At 30.9% G+C, this 24,859-nt stretch overlaps 1 protein-coding gene across 5 annotated transcripts in view; it reads right to left on the bottom strand.

Moving 5' to 3' along the window:
• Slo2 (slowpoke 2) overlaps nucleotides 1-24,859 on the bottom strand; it is a 161,378-nt gene that overhangs the window by 10,326 nt on the left and 126,193 nt on the right. For 3 of the 5 annotated variants that reach the window (XM_070311415.1, XM_070311417.1, XM_070311418.1), the window contains exons 8-15: nucleotides 16,512-16,695; nucleotides 14,501-14,665; nucleotides 13,285-13,505; nucleotides 12,500-12,697; nucleotides 11,894-12,120; nucleotides 10,267-10,803; nucleotides 7,197-7,358; nucleotides 4,810-4,963 (exon numbers count right to left, since the gene is read on the bottom strand). In XM_070311415.1, the coding sequence (XP_070167516.1) occupies nucleotides 4,810-4,963; nucleotides 7,197-7,358; nucleotides 10,267-10,803; nucleotides 11,894-12,120; nucleotides 12,500-12,697; nucleotides 13,285-13,505; nucleotides 14,501-14,665; nucleotides 16,512-16,695 (1,848 nt within the window). Of the gene's footprint in view, nucleotides 1-4,809; nucleotides 4,964-7,196; nucleotides 7,359-10,266; nucleotides 10,804-11,893; nucleotides 12,121-12,499; nucleotides 12,698-13,284; nucleotides 13,506-14,473; nucleotides 14,666-16,511; nucleotides 16,696-24,859 lie in introns of all 5 variants that reach the window. The other 2 variants (XM_070311414.1, XM_070311416.1) reach the window with 1 other exon arrangement.

Raw genomic sequence — 24,859 nt, 5'->3', positions numbered from 1 at the left:
AAGGTTGAATCGTTTTTACATTTTTCGATTTATAAACGCGCGACAGTTACTTTAGAAGTCGCAAGAACGCGCCTTTTCATACGCGGCGAAGATATACGACTTTCCACGGGAAGTTTAACGCTCCCGAATATCGTTTACCGATTTTCAGGAGGATTTCCCGAAAGCCGGAGATGGGTCCTCTTAAAAAAGATGAAAGAGAGGACAAGTAGCTTTATCGCTACTCTCGAATCCCGTGGAGTACGCGAATCCAAGCGGCGAATTGTGGACAGCGTTCGATATCAGGATAATGACCGGAAGCGTTTGTTCGTAATAAATTATATCCTTAGGTAATTTATATTCGCAATTAATATCGCGCTGCAAAATTTTACGACTTAATTAATGGTGTTCAAGAAACACCAGAAAGTTTTAGTATAAAATTTTTATGTATATTTTTATTTGGCAATTTTTTTTTTTTTTTAATAATCACGAAATAAAGAAATCACTTATTATTATTATATCTAGCATTAAAAATTTATTATTTATATATTTTTTCTTAATTTTATAAATTAAACATTACATATTTAATGTTGATGTGTGAGTTGCGTGTATATTTAATGAATAATTAGAATATCGATGATAAAATAAATTTATATTTAATTTAAATCAATTGGCTTGTGGAAAATCACGTATATTAATATAGCATATTGCAAATATTATAATCGGAGGATTATCGGACATCTCTTTTCGATACATACTTACATTAAAATCACTTTGATAAACAAACTTCTAGTTTAACTAACACATATACTATGTCATGATAAGTAAACTAAAATCCTCAAGGTGTAAATAAATATAGATTTTAATAACTAATCAAGCAAATTAAATTGAGAGAGAGAGAGAGAGAGAGAGAGAGATGTGTGTAAAAGCGTAAAACGAGAGACTCACCCTTTGTAACTGCCGGACGGAAGTCGTGCGACAAGACGGCAGTGCAAGAAGGAAGACATCGAAAACATCCATGAGAACATATAGGGTGTCAGGCAGGACAGCATCGAGCAGCGATTCAACGGCACCGTCCGGTGCCGTTAGTGAAACAGGCATCGAGAGACATTGAGACAAGACACATCGACCATTGACTTGCACGATTATATACTTAAATGATTAAAGATGGTAGGGATAAACATCTCGCGGTGCGTCGAAATGAATTCGCGTCTAACGACGAATGTTTGACGACTCATTTATCACGTTCGGTTATCCGTTTCATGTTTTCAGAGAAATAAGAGTGCCCAGAAAAAACATACAATAATACGCAATATAACAAAAAAATTTATAGTTCGATTTATCTTTTATCCTGCTCTGCTTTGTATCGCTTTGTAAAATTTTAAGAATTCATTCTAAAAATTTCGTTTATCTATAGAGATATAAGAGATCGTACTTGTGTTGCTAACTATATAAGCATAGCACTAATCTACTTGGCTAGTAGAATAAAGGAATATTATAAAAAATATAAAATTTGTCATTATTTATGCAAAATATTCTAGAAGGCGCGTGCTTTCTCTACACAACAGTTATTAAACATTAAATTATATATATATATATAAGAAAGAGTATCTTTTCTATCTTGAAAAGAATTAGATATATATAAATTCATATATACAGGGTGTCCTAGACTACCCGTACAACCCTTTTTTTTTCAAAAACTAAGCATTTTAGAAAAAAACGTTTTGAACAAAAATTGTATGGTTTTAAGGGGAATATAAGATGGTGTCGTTGATTTGACCTTGGATGGCATCGTTAAGGTCAAATCAAGGACACCTTTAATTTCTTAAACGGAACTCCCTATCTTTTATTATATATTCTTGTAGCTTATCTCGAGAGCTTTCCAAAACACTACAATAAAGTATTTTTTGATAAAGTACTTTTTGAATTATTTTATATTTTAATCTGACATATTTTGATATAAAAAATAAAATATTTCATAAAATATTCAGTTTTCGATAATCTTACCGTAATACTTTTATGTACAGAATAACGAGACAAATCAATTAAAATATAAAAATATAATTGTTTTTAAGAAAATTATTTACAATGTATTTTTTTAAATAATTATTTGTTTTTTTTTTGGCACTAATTGATTTGTCCTTGACTTGACCTTAACGATGCCATCCAAGGTCAAACCAATGACAGCATTTTATGTTCCCCTCAAAACCATACAACTTTTGTTCAAAACCTTTCTCTCTAAAATGTATAGTTTTTGAAAGAAAAGGGGTGTACGGGTGGTCTAAGACACTCTGTATAATAGAAGCAAGGTGAATTATTTCTGCAGTTAATTTTAAATAAATTTTAACAAGTACAAAGTTCAATAATCACAAGATAATTGAAATTAAATATTAAAGAACTTTCCATGACTCTTCGGGAATATTTTGTAAATATGAAAAGCAGATATTTAATTTTGTTTTTTGAACGTTTGTATTATATTTCCTGCAATGAATTGAAAGAGCAAAATAGTTTATATCTTTCAACAAGGTTTTAATTATAAATTTTTACACATAAAAAAAATAGCAATTTAGAATCCATGTTCCAAGATTTTAAGATATTAAAATATGTGAAATAGATAACACACACTTAGTACTTTAGGTTTACAGAGGGATCAAAGGGGGATATCGACAAGGGATTATTAGCGACATGATAATTATGCTATAAACGTTATATGTCTTATTATTTTACGCCAAAAATGTTTTCAATTAAAAGAGATCTGAATAAAGTATATTATTCAATTTAATTTCAATAAATTGAAGCGATAATTTTTTCCTCGTAAAATTTCGGATTAAAATTAATGGGAATTAAAATTTATTTTTAATTGTAGTCACTTTCGTTCGTTATAGAGACTAAAGGGATATAAGCGCTCATGCTCTCATGGATTAACGTTATCCTGCTGACAAGATAACAACGGTGTCGAGAGTATCCGAGATGAAGATAAGAATACGTTGCGAAGGCGCGAACGCGCATGATACGTGCTTGCGTAACTCTCCGAGTGTAGGTAGGTACTCGCATAAGTGACCTCTCTTTCGATGTCACACAGAACGAACGAATAATCGTGCCTTTTCTGATGTTCCCGCGCTAACGACGTCATTAAATTAAAAGCGCGCCGAGCGACCGTACTGTCTTTCAGGGAGACACGAATGACTTTGTATCCAGTCTGATTCTGCGAAGGCTTTTTTGCGAAATTTTCATGGTAATGAAATGATATAGAATTTAGCGTTAATAATCAAAATTTAAAAAATCGACATAAAATATGTCTCATGTCATCATTATTTTAATGAATCTTATTTATTGCAATTTAACGAATATGAAAATATTTTTTATAATAAATATATGCAAACTATTATATTATTGTCCTTCTTTCTTTTGCATACCTTCGCAGTATCCAGAGTTCGAGTTCAAGGCTGATAAATGAAGTTTCAAAAGCTAATAAATTAATTTATACGCGTGATGTCAGCAAACGCGTCTAAATCAGTGGGATATTGATATGTAGGATAAAAAGGCATAAAAATTATATCACATAAAGAATTAACTAAATAACTAAAATAATTGCATAGTAAAAATTGCACTGAGAGAATGAGACGCTCAAAAAGTCACTTTAAACTCTCTGTCAAATTTAATTTGTAACGATCTATTTATATATATTGTACATATACATGGTGTCCCATTTTAATCTCCTCAGGCAAATATCTCAAAAACCAAGCCCGGAAGAGAAAAATGTTTCAGACAAAAGTTGTTTGGTTTAGAGGGGGCCATAAGATGGTACCATTGCTTTGACCTTGGAAAATCATTTGAAGGTCATGTGAAGGTCAACTTTAAAATCTTAAATAGAAACCTCCATTTTTATTTAGTATTCTTGTAGCTGACATCGAGAGTTTTCCAAAACACTATAATAAAGTATTTTTTCATTAAGAACCTTTTGAGTTATTTTATATTTTAATCTGACATATTTTGATATAAAAAATAAAATATCTCGTAAAATATTTAGTTTTTAATAATCTTACCGTAATACTTCTATGTACAGAATAATGAGACAAATCAATTAGTATAAAAAAAAAATTGTTTTTAAGAAAATTATTTACAATGTATTTTTTTAAAAAATTATTGAGGAGATTAAAATGGAACACCCTGTATATATATATACTATTATATATATATAATATAACAATGAGAAACGTCGAAACTTTTTTTTTAAATTTGTGGTTTTCTTCACAAGAAATTTATATATAACTAAGACGTGTGTAAAATTAAGAGAAAAAAATAGACGAAGAGATTTGTGGACTTAATTATGTTTAGATGTGTAATAATTACGTGTAATTTTTCTTCATTTTTATTAATCATTCCTGAAACTTTGAAAAGTTTTTTTTACGGGTCGTCTCCAGACGTTGCGTTTATTGTGTAAATATAAAAAATATAAAGTGCATACAATATATGCGTAAATATAAAAAATATATATGTATAATGCACATAAAGAAATCCGATGCTCAAGACCGCGTCATGCAAGTGAGGCACGAGACAGAGTGCGAAATGGTTTGCTCTCGGAGTATCTTGCGATTGTGCTAGAGAAAGATCGTTCATAACAAATATTAAAGAAATTGGAAGAAGAGAAAAAAAATGAACCATAAATTTCTGCCAATAATTCTTCCTCTACTTCTCTCGTAGTAAGTAAATATATTGATTGACTTCTCTAATTCAATGAGTTGTTCCTCGTGCTGCATTAATTATCGAGGATCCGTGATACCCCTCACGGATCCTTGAATGTAACGTGTATCACGAGAAAAACGTACTTACGCGATTTTCTCACTTGGCGATCTCCAGGGAACATCGTCATCCATTTCGTCCTCCGATTCGTCACCGTCGTGGTCCAAGGATTCCTGACCAGGCAAATGCAGCGTCGAACTAGTCAACATATCCGGTACTGGCAGAATACTCGGTCTTCTGCTTCCTGATTGCAAACAGAATGATTATTACGCAGGATGTTTTGTCAATCATCGATTCTCATAAATTTGACATTAACATTAATTCTTCATTATAATATTAAACAAGATTTTCTTGCATCGAAATGATTCGATATAATAAACATATAGTTGACTTAACCGAATCAATTAAGTTAATTTTTTATAAGAATTTAAATTGCAGTATATATATGCGTATATCGCTATAAAATTATTTAATATTAAAAACTATTAATTTGTATATTCTATACATAGTTAATTTATATAATTAATTTACATAGTTAATTTGTATAGTTATTTTATCAAATTATAATCCAAAGATATAAATTAAATAATTATATTGTATATGTATATATATATATATATATATACAGGGTTGGGAAAGTTACTTTATAAAAGTAACTCGTTACCGTTACCGTTATTTTTTCTAAAAAGTAACTCGTTACCGTTACTCGTTACTAATTTTAAAAAGTAACTCGTTACCGTTACAGTTACTAAAAAGTAACGAGTCGTTACAATTTCCGTTACTTTTTTACAATACAAACTAATAAATTATTTTGCATAAGAAAAACTTTTAAAAAATTGTAAGCAAGATTTCATTCAAGGTTTATTACAAAATAAATGATTAAATTTTATCGAAATTCTTTATTAATTTTTAATAAAATTTGTTGCTCCATAGTATCATCATTTAAATGCCCTCTTTGTGGTGTTAATACAGAGCCACCGATGCTAAACATTCTTTCTACAGATGCACCGCTTGGTAGAGCTGTATTATATTTAATAAAAAGTTTTTTAAGTTTTGGATAGTCGTTTAACATTTCTATATTACAATTATTTGATTTTAAAAACCGTTGCAATTCTTCTTGTTCAGATTCATTTTGCACCGTTTTTTGCTCAAAAATGAAAAAATCATCGCGATCGTCAGATTTTCCAGCTTTTGAAGAATTTTCAGTTGATCGGATTCCCAATAAATCCTCCAAGTAATTTTCAGCACGTTTTCTTTTTTCTCCGGTTAACCAGTTTAACTTAAATTTTAAACATGCTGCTATTATTAATTCTTTTGTTTCAAATATTGTAAGAAATTTAAAATCAAATATAGTAAATTAAGCGACATTGTTTGTTTTATTGAAATTAATACTTTTGAATCAATAGTTTAAAATAAAATAATATTTTTCAATTAAATCCTTATTAAAAATTAAATAACATATGTATTAATCAAATTAATAAGTTACCTTTTATTTAAACCTTGCTGAATAGCTTCAACTAATGAATGGCAATCTATAAGGTCAGATTTATTGAGATTTTCTAATTTTCGTTGCAAGGTACTTTTAGAACTGGTAGTAAATGAGAGCTCTGCTTTTCCGAAAAGATAAAGCTCTCATTGGATATCGCGCGTCGCGTCATCGCACTGGTCTGCAAGAGCCATAAGTTGATCAATCACATTCAAGCATTTTTACAACATAATAAGAATGCTAATTGATCGATTTGCTTACGGCTTTACGGTTAAGATAAAAATTTTATCACGCACAATAGCAAGAATAATATCTTAAATAAATCAAAAAATTTGAAAAAAGTAACGATAAAAGTAACTGTTAAATTCGTTACTCGTTACCGAAAAATGTAACGAAGTTACTTTTTTCGTTACAAATAAAATTTGTAACGCCATTACCGTTACAGTTACTGAAAAAAAGTAACTGTAACGGTAACGGCGTTACAAGTAACGCGTTACTTCCCAACCCTGTATATATATATATATATATACATTAAGACATGATGAGAAATGATGAAAAGAATACTCATATCCATTTGTAGCAACAACTTTCGAAGTTGGAAAAACTAGTTACTAGAAGTGCTTTAAACTACTATACACACGGGCAAAAGTGTGTCAAATGCAAGAATAGTACTTTCAACGAAATTATGTCAGCACATAGTATCCTTTAAACTTTACGTAACCTTTCAGAAAGTTTTATTTTCGCTCGCGCGCGCGCGTTGTCAAATCTATTTAAAAAATTCTTAAGTTTAGAGAATGTAACGTCTTATAAAAAAAAAAAAAAATCTAGAGATAATAAACTATAAATTGTATCGCAGACATTAATTAATAAAATTTTATATTTTCCATAACTTTTATATATATTTTACTTTTAACATAAAAAAAAAAAAAAAAAAAAAATTCAATCAAAAATAATTCAATTACATTTTAGACGATGAAAAATAACAACTGACCTCTCCTTTGAGTTAGAATTTCTGGACTCAGTAGATTAGGATTCGGATCAAGAGATCGTGGCACATCAAGATGATTGCCCGTGATGGGTGTTTGTGGTGTTGATCCTCCTTCTTTCAAACATTGCCTCGAGTCCCCGAATCCTCCAGGATCGAGATAAGTCGCTGCGACATATAAAATCGATCGCGATTAGCGATTCTAAAATATCGAGATTCAACTTCAAATATTTGATGACGCTACAAACTTGCAATTTGTCATAAAGAGAAACATCTCTATGATCGATAAATGTGAATGGGATAAATGTAACACCGTTGGGATGGGAGACAAAAAAGAAAGGAAAGAATTTTGCATTAATAGGAAAAGAAATGCTGTTTCGTCTGTAATAATATTAATCTAAATAATAATAATCTAAATAATAATTTCTGTTCTTGATACTACGAAAAATTAGCAATCGGACATTCAGTGCAATTTGTATAAAATATATATGATATGATAAAAAAAGCAGCATTTCGCTTTTAATATAAAATAATAGAATATGTTTAATATTTACGCATCTTTTAATTACCAATCCTTTGGCAATTTAATATAATTTGCATTTCTGCAAAAATTTTTTTCAACGCTTTCAAATTCTCACAATAATTATTCTCTAAGTAAAATTTAAATAGAAAAATTCTGTTAATGAAGTATATTTACTTTTTCGATTAATTAAAAAAAAATGTTAATAATTCCTCAATAATTTCCTTTTAATATAGATTTTTTTAATTTCATTTTTCTTTATTTTATTTTTATCGATGTATACTTGTACAATATATTTTTGAATGCGTCCTATGTTTCTTTTGATATATTGAAAATAAATATCATTTATCCTTAATTTAAACCGCGACTTTTTTTCAATCTATACGATAATATAATTCAAATTCTAATTGTAAGCATAAATGTAATGGAGTAAGCGAGGAAAAATGTCTACTAGATGCTAGCTTCGCAGCTTTCTATTCAGACTCACAGCTTTCTATTCAATCGCGCTTATCGAAGGTCATTGATGACGAATGCTGAATGGTGCATAAACAGTAGTATATATATAGGCAGATTATACGTATAGCGACTTGCAAGCATAAACCAAGAGACATGAATGAAAAGGAAGTAACGATTTGGCATTTCGAAAGGCTTATCTGCAGCCATATTGTACATCGAGACTTTATCGTCCGGGTGATTCGATAAATTTTATCATCTTCAATCTCTTTCATTTAATCTCGCTTTATAATATGATACAATGTACAGGGTGTGTCCTAGACCACCCGTACACCCCTTTTCTTTACTAAAACTAAGCATTTTAGAGACAAACGTTTTCAACAAAAATTGTATGGTTTTGAGGGGAACGTAAGATGGTGTCATTGGTTTGACCTTGGATGGCATCGTTAAAGTCAAGTCAAGGACACTTTTAATTTCTTAAACGGAATCCTCTATTTTTCATTACATATTCTTGTAGCTTATCTCGAGAACTTTCCAAAACACTATAATAAAGTATTTTTTGATTAAGTATTTTTTGAGTTGTTTTATATTTTAATCTGATATATTTTGATAGAAAAAATAAAATACTTTGTGAAATATTCTGTACATAAAAGTATTACGGTAAGATTACCGAAAATTGAATATTTTACGAAATATAATATTTTATTCTTTATATCAAAATATGTCAGATTAAAATATAAAATAAGTCAAAAAGTACTTCATCAAAAAATACTTTATTATAATGTTTTGGAAAGCTCTCGAGTTAAGCTATAAGAATATGTAATGAAAAATAGGGGCTTCCGTTTAAGAAATTAAAGGTGTCCTTGACTTGACCTTAACGATGCTATCCAAGGTCAAACCAATGACACCATCTTATGTTCCCCTCAAAACCATACAATTTTTGTTGAAAACGTTTCTCTCTAAAATGCTCAGTTTTTGAAAGAAAAGGGGTGTACGTCTAGGACACCCTGTATATGAAACAACGTTAAAACAACTTTGCGGACTAAATGCGAAGGTGTTTTAAGATCGCAGAATTATTTAAGTTTAATTATAATCTAAATATTTTGTTTTCTTATTAAATTCTTCGTTAAATATTAAGTTACTCGACGATAAATTCTCGAATAAAATCCTTCCCGTGACCCATAATTTTTTATAAACAGTAAACAGAGTAAACGGGGAGAACTTTAATTCAAAGATCAAAATTATAATATGCACGATATAAATAAAATTTTATTTTTATTTTTATTTTTATTAAAAAAAAAAAGGTAAAACTAACGATTTATAAATTTGCGCTACGAATTACTATTGCTTCTTCCTTTTCTAAAAAAACAAGACTTATTACATTATTTTATTTATTACAACTTCAATCTTACATTTATAGCTAGAAAGCATCGTGTCTTATGTATGTGTATGTATTTGTTGCATTAAATTTAAACATTTAACAAATATAAGCATGATGAACGACTTTCTAAGTAATGATATCTACTCTCGTGCGATACGAATAAATGTGTCGAAAGATTGATCTAATAAAGAACATTTATATATTTTCAAGTTGATACCAATTATGATGAGGTGCTTATTTTGAATTATTAACCCTTTGTGCTCAGTAGTTTCACTCTAAAATTCTTTCGCTCTTGGTTTTAGCGCTGTGTGGTAACTTCACTTAGGAATCTTCAAAGAATATCAATTCGAAGTGAATATACTGGCTTGCAAAGAGCTAAAATTGTTTAGTTCACGGTAAATACTAAAAAAAAATTTGATATTAAAATACATCAATCTAGTCTGAGCAGATTGCGCAATTAAATTGATCAAAAATATGTGTTTATAAATATTACACTTTACTTTTCTTAAAATTAGATTTTCTAGATTTTTTAATCCCGCGAGTATTTATTGATCGACGTCTAGTATAATAATGTGTCGAATTTTTGAAAAGCACAATCTCTCGCAGACCGATAATACCGTGCTGAATCGACATGAGAAGAAAGATAGAAGTAAAATGTAAGAAGAAGAGAAAGAAGAGATATAAAAGAGAAGAAAAGGCAGCGAGGCGCATGCGACACTCACGATGGACATCGGATGCGAGTAAGTTGTGGTGTTGGATTGGTGTGGGCGTGCTAGGGAGGACCTGCAAAATAACCTGCGGTGGCAACGGGGCCCTGTGACCTTGAGGACCGTTCGGCGCACGGTCCTGCGCACGGGGCCCCGTGCAGGTCTCCTGCCTGCGTAGTGTTTCGCTCAGCGCAACGTTATAACTGTTGGAAAATCGCTGGTGCGCATCGGCACCGTTGCTGATTGCTGTACCATTCCCGTCGCCGCCACCACCGACGATACAGCAGGTCGATATTGTCGCGGCAGTAGCGGTCGTCGTCGTCGTCGCCAACGTTCCCCCCGAATTCGCGGTCGCCGTCATAGCGTTGGTCGTCGTCGTGCTCGTCGTCGATCCGTTGCTCGCTGACGCGTCCGCCTTCGTCTCGACGATTATCCGCGTACCTTCACCGGCGATGCCGGTCTGGTTATTCGCGACCACGAATGCAGAGTTCTCTTCCTTCGTGATACTCATGTAGTAACACGTATCGGTCTTTTTCATTATATGCCGTGGCCCTACGCATAAAAATTCACGTTTGGCGCACGGACGTGGCGATCTTTCGTACGGTATAAAGAGACGTGGTCTCATTCATAATTTAAGCGATATGTTTCCCCTTGTTGATTTTACATTTCTAAATATTCTATTTAAAAAATTTTTTTTTTACCCCTACAATGTTCTTAAATCTTTCCGTATTTGCAACTAATTGTTCTTCAGAATAATCTCTGTGTAGAAATTAATTATTTTTATTTATTTAATCGAAATCAGATCATATATATGCTGTAGATATTATATAAGATACAATAGTATATAAATAATTTATAAGTAATGCATAAGTAGAAAGTTTACAGATACAGCACATAATGCAACAAGTTAACAGAAAATCATATATTAGGTGTACAACTTTGCTTCCGCCGTTTTCCTATAGATGGCTTTAGCGGTATAGTAGTGGTCGAAATAAATAGATCATAGACGTCATGCGATAAACTTGGGCATCTGTCAAACATAACCCCATAGAAACATTAGTCGATTTGTGTCCGCATCATAAAGTTATTCTCGATTGAGAATGTCAGTTTACGAGCCAAATTCTCGTCATTTGCGGGAGGTTTTAATTTTCTGCTTCAATATGAAGAAATCTGCGGCTGAGGCTCATCGAATGCTCTCAAATAGTTATGGCGAAGCCGCTATTAGCGAAAGAACGTGTCGTGAGTGGTTTCGACGCTTCAAGAACGCTGATTTTCACGTCGAAGACCGACATAGCGGTGGAAGAGAGAAGGTTTTCGAAGATGCAGAATTGGAGGCATTACTTAATGAAGACTCGAGTCAAAGTCAAAAAGAATTGGCACGATCATTGGGAGTGGACAATACTTTGAATCATAAATGTATAACCAGTTTTTTACAATAAAGCCTCGAATTTCGGAAAAAAAACGGCGGAAGCAAAGTTGTACACCTAATAATATAAAGCAAAATACAAAATCCGATTTTCTTTATTCGAGAAGTGAAAAGCTAGGAAATGTCAAAAATATAAAAAAGAGACAAAGAGAGAGAGAGAGAGAGAGAGAAAAGAAAGCGACACCGTCTGTGTCTCCGATAGTGTCGCAAGATTACCAGGATTCAGCAGAATGGTATCTTCGTAAAACTCCGGAAGTTCCGCCGGTCTGACCGCAACTAGAGCAACTCCATATTTCCGGTGACTGTGGAAGGAAGCGTACGTGAAGGATTTTCCCTCGTATTCCCCGAAAAAGCGGGAGTCACCGAGAATTATGTGATAAATCTCGTTGCCGGAACATTTACCGTACAGCCTATGCCACTCTTCCTGCGACTGTTGGCCCTCTCTAGTGAAGTGAAAAATTCCTGTTCAAAATTTTCCCGTCTTCGTGCGACAATACAATGTAACATTGATGTATTGTAGCTATAGACGGAGTAATGGCAATAACAATATACTTTATCGCATTATGTATCATTTTATCGAATATTGTAATTCCGCGCGTACAAAAATTAAAAAAAAATTTATTATTACAACGATAAAATAAATTTCGCTTGAAATATTCGTAAATTAAAATTAATAAATAAATCACAAACTAAATAGATAATTTAAAATCTAGAAATAATCCACGTGATTATATGCACTATGAAATCTCTGCTTATGTATTAATACCGGCGAGTTGAATTTGTTATGCTTTAAATGCTCATGCTTGTGACAAAAAAACTTACTGTCCTCTGGACGTGTGCAGCAACAGGGTGACTAACGTCGATGCACCGGGACATGTGCAATTGTTTGCCAATAGAGCGTATTTAAATTCATCCTCGCATACCACGTGCTCCGCAAACTTCACGTGGAGCTTGTTCTCCGGACGGAAGATTTGAACGTACTGAGGAACACTAGGCGCAAAATCTTTCACCGCCCACGATCTACAATAATGGAATCGAGCTTTTTTAAAATTACGCTAGTAAAATTTGAATTTTGTCAAAGATATTTCTGTTAAATATTATACAAAAACAAGAATGTATAAATGTGTATATATATTTCTTAAACTCTTAAAATGTTGTCACACTCTATAACTGTCTGGCAAAAAAATTTGTGAAATATTCCGAAAAGAAAGTTTCACCATCCCAAGGATACTAGATTTTTCGAATTTATCTACAAATTCTTTCTAGCTTAATATCCAGAATATTTAACCATGTCGCGAGATGCGCGCGCGTACCGAGTAAACTGCGCTTTAAAATTGTATTCAGAAGTAAAGAGAATTCAAATTATACAATACAATTAACCAGGAATCTTTTGATTTTTATTATATGTATACGGAAGTAAACAACCGTGTTCGAAGTTCGCGAAATAGATGGTCAGAAAAAAATTATTGGGATTATTCAATGTTTATTTCTTGTGAAAGAAAAAGTTTATTAGGCGACAAAAATGATGGTGGCCGAATCGAATTTTTTCAATGGTTTTTTTTAAAATGTAAGAACTTCAAATTTAAATATTTTCAACGATCGCCGACCTCAGTATCGTGTGCTCGTCAGCAGCGGTCTTGTCGGCATAATTTCTCGCTGCCAACACGAAGCAGGCTTCCGCCTCGTTCATTCTCGCTCTCGCGAGATCGCCGTCCTTTAAACACGAGCCCTGTATGTAAATCACCCTTTGTGCCCAGATCGGCACTTGAAGGATCATTCGCATCGTGGTATCAAGTTCCATCGGCGATAGAAGCACCACATAATAGTCCTGTTACGTAAATGTCATATTCAAACCACTAGCGATTATTAATGTTAAAAATAATAAAAAATAAGCAAAAACGGATACATATATATGTAGTGCAATTAATTAATATAATATCCTTGTCTTTCCTTTCAATGCCGTAAATCTTTATAAATGCGCAAGGATATTAATTATGCCGTAAAATAATCAAAATTGAAATTATATCATTTTTATAAATTATAAAAATATTAGGTGTACAAATAAGTTTCCGCCGTTTGACACAAGTTGGCGCCACCAGTAAGTTATGGTTAAAATTGTCAGATGTAAAACGTCCTTATCGTAAGATTGGACAACAGTCAATAACATAACCTTAAAATATTAGTGATTTTTTTATCAGTATAATATATTCTTTTGTGTGCGAAAATGTCGAGTTTTGAGCCGAATAAGCGTCATTTGCGGGAACTTTTGATTTACTTCTTCAATTTGAAGAAATCTGCAGCTGAGGCGTATCGATTGCTCGTAGAAGCATATGATGAGGCTGCCTTAAGTGAGAGAAGTTGTCGTGAGTGGTTACAAAAGTTTAAGAACGGTGAATTTGACATCGAAGACAAAGAACGTAGCGGAAGGCCGAAAGTGTATGAAGACGCGGAATTGGAAGCATTATTGGATCAAGATTCGTGCCAAACGCAAGAAGAACTTGCACTTACATTGGGAGTGGCTCGAAACATTAAGTTCCGTTCTTTCACAATAAATGCCCAATTTTTGATAAAAAACGGCGGAAACTTATTTGTACACCTAATAATAATTCTATTTTTGATCATATTCAATTAAATTGTGTTACTTATTAATTGATGTTAAATATATAATTAGCATTAAATTTAAGTTGAACATTTCGAAATTAAATGCCCCATTCATTTTAATTGATGATAAATCGAAAGTTCGAGATAGGATTTTTATAAAATCACAAGTCATTTGGCGTAAAGTAAAATATTCACAGAAACGTAATTCGTTTGTCGTTTAACCTGCAGCAGAGGATGGGCGTAAAACTCATTTAGAAAGTCCATGATAGTGTCGGCTTGCAACGTCGTACTGCAAACTACTACATGCTTCTCGCTCTGAGCTCGGTGCGACGAATACGAACCGCCTAGCTTCTGACGTTCCATCCACGTAAAAGCTAACTGTTCGAACTGCAATCAATATGAGATAACGGTTAAACGCAATCGGCTAATGTGCCTGTCTGTGTGAACCATAATAAGATAAATCGAAATAGAAACCGTCGATATTCTTATAAAATTAACAGACAAATAAAATATAATATTTGTGAAAACATCATTTGATATTTTAAATAACGGTACAATATATTACAAAAATTCTCTTTATTCATAAATTTTGTAAAATCATCAGAGAAGAATATCTTCTCTTTATATATTTTTTTTTCTTTTATTATTTATTATTTTCAGATAACGATATGACTTATTTAATATATAATTAATATAATATATAATTATTTTGCGATACCTTGCTTGTGAGTACATTATAAGGATCTTAGTGTCTCACATCTCACACATAATATTATCGTTTAAATAATTTTTACTTGCAAATTTCAAAAATGCTCTCATTAAACTTTGTCATTTAAAGACTTAATGGAACTAAAAGTTGCGATAGCTTTTTTTCTCGAGATACAAATTTGCATGTTAAATCATTTTAAACACATCTCTGTTATCTCGACAACTATGACGTTTTCGCCGTCTAAAACCGGAATTTAATCGGATTTAAGCGGAAGTGCAAAGGACAGACGCAAAGAGAAGGATTGACACATCGTGTTGACCTGTACAAATTCGTATACGTATCTCGTATGCGATTGGCGGACAATTTGACAGACAAATTACATCGATCACGAGGCTTTCCGTGTAAGAGCTGCGCGATCAATCGACGCCAACGGACAATAAGTAGACACGAGTTGCCCTTGTCGCTTTGTGCAATTAATATTATTTGGCCGATCAAATTCTCATTAAGCGTTAAAACAATTCGGTCATTAATCATTAGATATTTAACTTTCCGCGATTATTTTACGCTTCTCTTTCTAAATTATTCACACACTCGGAGAGAATTTAAATATAACTTTATTAATGAAAAGAAGTCTTTCAATGATAAGATTATATTGATGTACATGTGACTGTTTGCACGCAAAAAGTAAAATCCGCAAAAGCACATTTTTCATATAGCGAGATATAAATTAATTTATTAAATAATATGGTACATCGATAATAAAGCTTTAATTACGTAAAAGTGTCGAAAAAATTATATCATATATATTATTATATCATATATAAATATATTAAGATTTATAACAGTTATTTAAGAAACATTTTTTCCATAATTTAATAACATTTAATAGTTTAAATAACATTTTATTCAATTGTAAATGTATAAAAAGCTTTTAAAACCATTTTTCAGTAACATCTCTTTTACTTTTTAAACCTTCATCAAGTTTTTCTCTATCAGCGGCTATACTAAATTTCATTTTATCTTTGAGTGCTTGTTATTATAAATAATATCGATAATTAATCATAATATCAATATTATTCAAGCGGCATTTCAAGTTTCTAAAAACGTTCTAATGTTACAATTTTTAATATTTATTTAAATAATCTTGAATATTTAATATTTCATAGTTAGCGAAAGCAACACGCCGCGAGTCGACTTGGCTCTCGCTGACAGCGTCTGACAGCGAAAGCACGTCACGAGTGGACTTAGCCATAATCAATTGCATTAAAAAAAAAAGATATACAATAAACCCGAATACTTTGAACAAATAAAACAAGGTTTAATTCGTATACACATAAGACAGCGATATAAAATCAAAAATTCAAATGTTTTAGATCTCTCACTTTTAAGACTTATAAAAGACTAATGAAATGAGCGTGAAAATTAGAAAAAATTATATTAACTCGATAGACCAAATATAACGAATCAATGGCCTTTTTATCATTTAACACATTTTTAGAAATGTATTAATATATGTATACGCACCTGCGTTGGTAACACTATGAGTGCTACGCAGATCATAATGACCATGTAAAGTTGCGAAGGCCAAATGTCCGGCACGAAATCTCCATAGCCTACCGTGGAAAATGTCACCACTACGTAGTACGTGCTTTGAAATAGATTCAAATGTCTGTGCCCCGCTCTTTGAAAGTGCTGGATCCCGCATACGCTGAAACGGAAAATTCATTGGATCGTTTACGATTAATCGGAGGATGACCACGAGAATATACGGAGGCACAGCAGTAGTTTGCATGCGTTCAGCATAAATATACATCGTCTATAACTGTATATTGTTGAATTGCAGCTAACGTAAATTCACGCTTTCTATAGTCATGGCGCACTGCAGATGGTAACCTGTATTAAATTGCAAGTCGTCGAGAATCTGCGGTCATTTCCATGATAGGATACGATGACACATACGAACCTTAATTTAAGACATTAGTGATTTCAAGAAAATTCCTCTTTTTACTATTTACAATCGCAGTCTCCCTATAAATTCTAAGAAGCTAAATATTATTATTCAAATATAAATATTTTCAGATTTTTATAAATTTGTCTTTTCTTCTCGTCTCTTTATCTTTTTTATCAATTTCGGATAATGTAATGTACATACATACATGTCTCTTTATTTTCCATGACATATATTTTATTAAAATCTAATATTAATTTTATTGCAACTTATTAAAATATTAAAAGATTTTGTGCTTATTATTTTTTATATTGTACAGTTTATAGAAAAGCAAATATATTTAATTAAAATACGTGTATGTGTGTAGAGTTATAATATATAAAAAAATTTCAAGAGAAACAATTTTCAAAATTTTGTTGATACAAAAACAAGAGAAAATCTAAAGCTTTCATTACTGTATAATCATTATTGTGTAAAGAAATATAGAAAATTCTTATTTCTAATATTCTAAACCATATATCGTTTTAATTATAATATATAATGCTTTCTATATATTTCATATTTCAATGAAATATTTCATAAATATGTATTATAATTGAAGAAATCTTAGCAAGATATTAATTGCATTTTAGAAAAGGGACGAAGGAAAAAAAAAAGAGAAAGAGAATTGCATACAACTCACATTTACATAACAGAATAATCAAATTTTTCTTGATCCGCAAAATAACACGGTATTACGCATACATTTCTCCCACATTATACTTTCATCAATATTATTCGAGACATTATTTCGCATAAGCAACCGCATTTTATGAAATATTTAATTGTTCGTTTTGATTGTTCTTTTATATTGACCTCTTATCGCCAGTTCAATTAATGCATGATTTGCAGTAGATTTGCAAAAACCATTCAAATTAGAGTAACAAATTACTGCATCAGCTTAATATATCCAACGTTGAACAGAATGAAGAAATTTACGTTATTCGACAAAAGCAAAAAGAGAGAAAATCTCTTTTCCTTTCATCGCGATTTTTCATTCGGAGCCTCCTACAATAACGAAACGAATTCACAATTAGCTTGATCATTCGAAGCAAGATAAAGCGGCTCCCTCGTTCTTTGATCGTAAGGAGATTGATGTAACGGCGCAAAAACAAAAAGAGATTGAATCCGTGGGTTGTCTGGGAAAAGCACTGCCAAGTATACCGAACGGCGTTTAAATGGCTGACATCTATTATGCATGCGGCCTCGTTTCTATATCTAATATTGATGTGTATATTTGTGCACCTTGTATGTTCTTCCTCTATATTCGTCTGCGCCGCCTCATCAAGCTTCCGTTTGACATATCGTGATAGTCGAGCATACCTCATCTCAGATTAATTAACAATAGATAGATCGATTCTATTATACCATCGACATATAGTATATATCATATTGATATAAATATGCGCATCACATTTTTTAAATATATTTTATTGAGGATCGAATTGGTCATTGTCGTTAATAAATAAATGGTAATTAATAATTAATAAATAATAATTATTTTATATCTATATTATAATCTTTACTATGTAGCACCGTGTATAAAAACAGACAATTTTTTTGTAATATTCATTTGTAATAGTATTGTCAAATATTTATTAAATTATTGCATTTAAACAATAATACAGATTAGAGATAATATAATAAATTTTTAAACATTATTATATATATTTCTAATAAAAAGAAAGAATTTCTCTGTTGTTTTTTAATAGTAAAAGAGTTATAAAATTCATATAAACCTGTATGTTGATTAATAAATATATTATACCTATGTAATTGCTCAAAAGAAAAGGGGAAACTATCGCAATATGCACTTTTGAAATTTATTTTATATTTGTTTTATATTTATGAAAATGGCCTAAAACACGAAAAAGCGTTACACTGCGTGAGAGGAGAAAATAACGGTCTTTATTATTTGCAAACTCAGTCCGTCAGTTTGCCTCGTTTTCTCCTACGAACATGCAATAATAAAGTTACACATTTTAGTTAAAATTTTTATTGTTTTCAATCCAAGTGTTGTTGTTTGTTAGTAACGAATTTCACTAACGAACTTCGTCAATTCTCCGTCATCTGCGTGTGACGATACCAATTCAATCAAATATTATTTCCCGGAAATAAATAACGTAGTCGAGATGGATTCTTTAGTATCCATCGGAAAAAAAAAAAAAAAAAAAAAAAATTACTAAAAGTTGTGTATATTTCAAAGCTTTATTTTATAAAGAAAACAAAATTTTTGATTGTATTCAATAGATAAAACATTTTTTGAAATTATCCAAGAACTATGTTTCTCTTAATCAAAAAATCCAAATCTTTAATCTTTTAATTAATCTAAATATCCAAAATACGAAAATATCAAATATCCTAAATTAAAAAAAATATAGAAAGTAATTTGATTTATAAAACAATAATAATAATAATAAAGAAAATAATAAATTTAAATTTACGAATCAGTTTTCTACTTTGCCAGTTATTGCGCACTGACATTTTATAATGGAGTGAGCTGCAAAACGTTATAAAACATAATTTATTTTAAAAAATTTATAAAAATTAGTTGCGTAAAAGTGATGAGCCGTTTGAGATTGGCCGGTGATTAAGCTTGCAAATGTGACAGCGCATAGCGTGCAATTGAAACTACAGCGTTTATTGTACATACTGAGTTTGCTGAGAGACGAAAGTCAAACGATCTGCTCGCCGACGAAGACAATAATTAAGCATTTTTAAAGGAATTGCGTGAATCCCGCGACTACAGCCAATTTAGATATAGAGTATACGAAGAATGTCCCATTTTAACAGTTCCACCCTCATAATTTTTCCGGATCAACGTTTGAAGGAGAACGACTCGGATAAAAGTTGTAGGGAACGAAAAGGGAGCTATCTAATAGTGACCTTGGATTTGACATTAAAGGTCATTTTCAAGGTCATTTGAAGGTCAACTTTCGTTTTTTAAATGGAACCCCCTATCTCTCATTCCATATTCTTGTAGCTTATCTCGAGATCTTTCCGAAACATTATAATAAAGTATTTTTTCATCAAGTACATTTTAAGTTATCTTATAATTTAATCTGACATATTTTGAATATGCCTAACCTAACCCTGTATATATAGAGATAAAAATAACAATAACCGAAAGTATAATATTTCAAACGATAAAAAATTAAAGGTAGCTCCAATAAATAATACAAAGAACAAAGAGGGTTCCTTCCTTATTTTTCTTAAATTAAATTAAAAAATATATTTAAGAACTCATCATCGTGATTTATGAATTTAGGAATTAATATAACATGTCTAAGGTAAAAAAATGGATATTTAAAATTCTTTTATTTTATTTACGATAAATCGCAATGCAATTTTAAATGCTTTCCCATATCTTTCAACATTCAATTCATTTTATTCTCTAGTTTCTTCGTGTCTCAGCTTTAAGCGCGACGACTTTATTCGCTCACACCATGACCACGTAGTGCCACGGCGCACGATACTCTACCCGCTCGTCCTTGTCGTAGGTAACATAACTGTGCAAGGGCGAGCTAGCAAGTGCACCGCTCTAGAATCACACCGTAAATAATAAAGTGACACGATCGATGATAATACCAATCCATATGTACAAGCTGGTGCGCGATTATTTATTAACATTTGTCCCACATTGCGATCTGGGTCGATCAGGTCTATTTCGTCTTTTTCTCGCTCGTTTTTATGCATTTCTATAGTTTTTATGCATTTCTATAGTTTGGCTAAAGATAGCGTGTCGCATGTTACATCTAGACTTTAGATACGATCATGTGAAGAAAGACGAAATAAGTGAAGATGATTACTTTGAATCACAATCTTCTTTTTCTTATCTTCGTCCAGATAAAGTCGTCAATACGTCATAATGATATTTTAATATCCGAAATTAATATATTAAACAATTATTATTATATAATATTATAAAATTTAGATAATATAAAGAAACCTTTAATTTATTTTCGACTATTATATATCTAAGGATAAATGATATCATAGTGTATATTTATATAATATGGATATGTCGAAGAAGAAAGTAATATCACTTAATTTTTAAGAATTTTCAAAATTTTAATTCTCATATCTGCTAATATTTCATATTGTTTATTCGATCGATTAATTTATTATATTTACCGTAAATATATTAAATTGAATCTTCGTTTTATAACTAGATATTTTCAATGAATTTATTAAATTAATTAAGAATATATTGTTAGAACTTATTATAATTAGAGGAAATTATAAAATTACGTGCCTTAATTACTTAAATTTAATTATTTCATTAGCATTTTGTTATCATTTAGGATTTCTTGACTTTTGCTGATTTTTCGAATGTACATTAAAAACACTTTCGTGATGTTTTAAATTGCAGAGGGATCACACATGCAAACGATTCATTTACTTCTGCAATTTAAGCTCTTTCTCTCTCTCTTTCTCTCTCTCTTTCTCTGTGCCATCGTCGTTTATAGATACGACTTCATTAGAAGATTAAACAAGACGAACGACAGTCATCCACGGCCTGGATTTGTAAATGCAAACTCTTCCTGCAGCTAGGAAACTTTTCTCGTTATTCGGATAATACAATAAGTCTCGCACACCGACAAATGAAATACGTTCGTTATATAAACTTAAATAATTGATACGCGCGAATACCATGATGGAAAAGATTTCATTACAGGTGTCATGATTTAAGTATGTACCAAAATATCAATTCACGATTATCTGCGTGTTTTCTTACAAAGTCGTAATATTTAATAGATACATTTCGAAATAATGATATATTACATACATATGTTATATTTTTACCATCTTCTTTATTCGGATTTACAATTAATTTTGTAATTAAAATTAATTTGTTTAAATTAAAAATATATATTAAATAATTATTTCGATAAAGATTAGAGGTCAAAATAGATAGACTGATTGTTGAGAAAACAATTTTTATTAGCCTCAAAATCTGAGATTTTTCAATCTTTAAGTTTATTAAAAAAACATTCTACTATTTTGCTTACTATACATCGTGAGTAAAGTGTAAATAATTTGATTTATATAACAAGCAGAAGATGAAAATTAATATCGACTGCTTTCAAAAATTATTAGAACTGTAACTTTTGTTTGAACCAGATCGTTATGAAATTAATGTCCTGCATGAAATTATGCTAGGTTGCTCATAAAAGTAATATAAAATTTATTCGTAAAATCATCTCTTCTCAATTGAATTTTAATAAATTACGCACATCTGATTTTATATTTACGCAGCGATGTGTGAGAATTGTTTCATACATTTCAATTATTTCATCGAGATATGTAGAAGGAATAGTGAGCGTGGCTTTGAAATCGCGCAAATAAAACAAATGAGAGGAATATTGCGGGAAATACGAAATGGTCACGGGCGCGACAATTAACCGTAATTCATTCATTCTAATAACGAAGCGGATAGTACCGATCGTCGCGGTTTATTGTTCATTGAATATAGGAAAGCAAAATTGATATTTGCGAGGACATATTATGTCAATTTAATATTATCCTTTTAAATGTGAATCTATTTACAATTAAAGTATTATAATATTTATTGTTATTAAGCTCGTATATATAACCGTAATTCATCTTTCAATTAACAGCTTTAACCAATAATTTAATATAACATAATTGCTACCATCATTGCGTGTATATGTATTTTTCTTTTTTTTTTTTTTTACAAAATTTGTGAGAAATATGAAAAAATAGGACGTATATATACGCATTTATTTTACGATTAAATAACTTATTTAACTAAATCAAAAGAATGTACAGCGATTTATTATGAATAATAATCGACTAAAAAAAAAAAAAAAAAAAAACTCAAGATTGTTAGAATAGTTTTTATTTAATTTCCTCAATAATGGGACTTATTTTATATCTTTTACTCTTTGTGTGATCGCTTGCTATCATAAAATTTATTATTTTTTAATTTTTCTAACACTGAAGAGAGTCCAATCGAGAACTGAAACGTCTGCTCTTTATATTTTATAATTTTGACTTTTATAATTCAGATTTAATTAATTTACATATAGCGTTTTAGTTTTTCAATTTATTAAATGTGATTTTTATTTTTTAAATTTGATTATACCGACATCCGTTAATTGCTTTTCTGCTCCTTCTAATCTTTGTTTTGTATCAATATTGACTTTTTCAATTATATCCCTCTTAATCGCGGGTTAGTCACGTTTAGCGTCCAGACCTACAAGAACCTTTTTTCATTAACTCCATCCTGGTAGTAGTAATAGTAACTCTCATTATTAAGACTATTACAACAATATTTTTAAATTCGTTTCATTGATCATTTAATTACTTCACTCGACTCAAAATTAAATCTGTTTTCTTCGATTAACCTTAACATGTTACTAATCATTGCGTGGGTCTCCTAGTTGAAAATAATCTCAGCGAAACGTTTAAGGACGCGGGCAAAACACGCTCGGAATTGTCAGAATCGACTCATTCGAGAGCTCCTGTCTCGGGCGTTGGCGAATTCTTTTCTTTCACGGTTAAAAACCTTCTAGTTAATTTACACGAAACACACAATACCGAACTCCCTCTTTCTATTTTCTTCTCCTAATTTAACTCTTAATTATTTTCCTATATCCTCTCCTCAATGTTTTTCCTCCGCTTCTTCCAATCATTCTGCCTTCAAGAATTTCTACTCCCCCTCTTTCTTTCCCTCACTTAGCTCTTAATTATTCACCTACATTCTCTCCTAATTGTTTTTCTTCTGTTTCCTTCACAAATCCTCCCATGCACAAATTAAATAATAGAAATGTAAAATGTGTAGCCACGATATTAATAATCAAATATTGTAATCTATCGTATCTCATTTAAATTTAAATAAATAAATACAAATTTTTGTAATTTTAATTCGAATAATTCATTTAACCCGTTCTCTTTCCCGAATTTCAAAATCCTACGAGGTACCGTCTTGCGTAAGAAAGATTCAGTTCCTTCATTGAAGAGGGATCACCGAGCAAACGATCTATTGACAGAATAAAAGCGATCTTTCCCCGATTCTTCTCTCCACGAGTCCAGACGTAACAATTATAAAATTAAAGAAAATATTAAAATTTTAGCGATATTGAAATTAAAGATATTAACTATATATTATGTTCAATTATGTTCTTTTTACATTTGCATAAATGGTACTACTAATTAATATGAAATCTAAAACTCTTTCTCTCTCTCTCTCTCTCTCTCTCTCTCTTTCTCTTTCTCATGAATTATTATACATAAATAATTGAAGTATGCAAATGTATGGTATATCAAATTTATACATGTATTATCACAATAAAACTTTAATAATTAGACGTCTAACGGTGCGCCAAACATTTAAACTGACTAACTAAAGTTTATTTCGTGTAAGTGTTGACTTTAATTCAATAAACGGTCAACGACGTTCGGTAAACAAGAAGAATAGACGGAAAACTATGTTTGTAAAAACTGCATTCTTATACTGGGTGGCCCATTTTAATCCATCCAGTCGAATATCTTAAAAACCAAGCCTGGAAGAGAAAAATGTTTCAAACAAAAGTTGTATGGCTTCAAGGGGGCCATAAGATGGTGACAATGATTTGACCTTGGAAAATCATTTGAAGGTCATGTAAAGGTTAACTTTAAAATCTTAAATGGAAATCCCCATTTTTTATTTAGCATTCTTGTAGCTGACATCGAAAGCTTTCCAAACCACTATAATAAAGTATTTTTTCATTAAGTACTTTTTGAGTTATTTTATATTTTAATCTGACATCTTTTGATATAAAAAATTAAATATCTCGTAAAATATTCAGTTTTCGATAATCTTACCGTAATACTTTTATGTACAGAATAATGAGACAAATCCATTAGTGCAAAAAAAAAC

Source organism: Polyergus mexicanus, unplaced genomic scaffold, assembly GCF_030449975.1.
Source record: "Polyergus mexicanus isolate NDT 795.1 unplaced genomic scaffold, iyPolMexi1.0 SCAF_19, whole genome shotgun sequence".
NCBI classification, from domain to species: Eukaryota; Metazoa; Arthropoda; class Insecta; order Hymenoptera; family Formicidae; genus Polyergus; species Polyergus mexicanus.
This window is presented reverse-complemented; position numbering and strand designations above follow the sequence as displayed.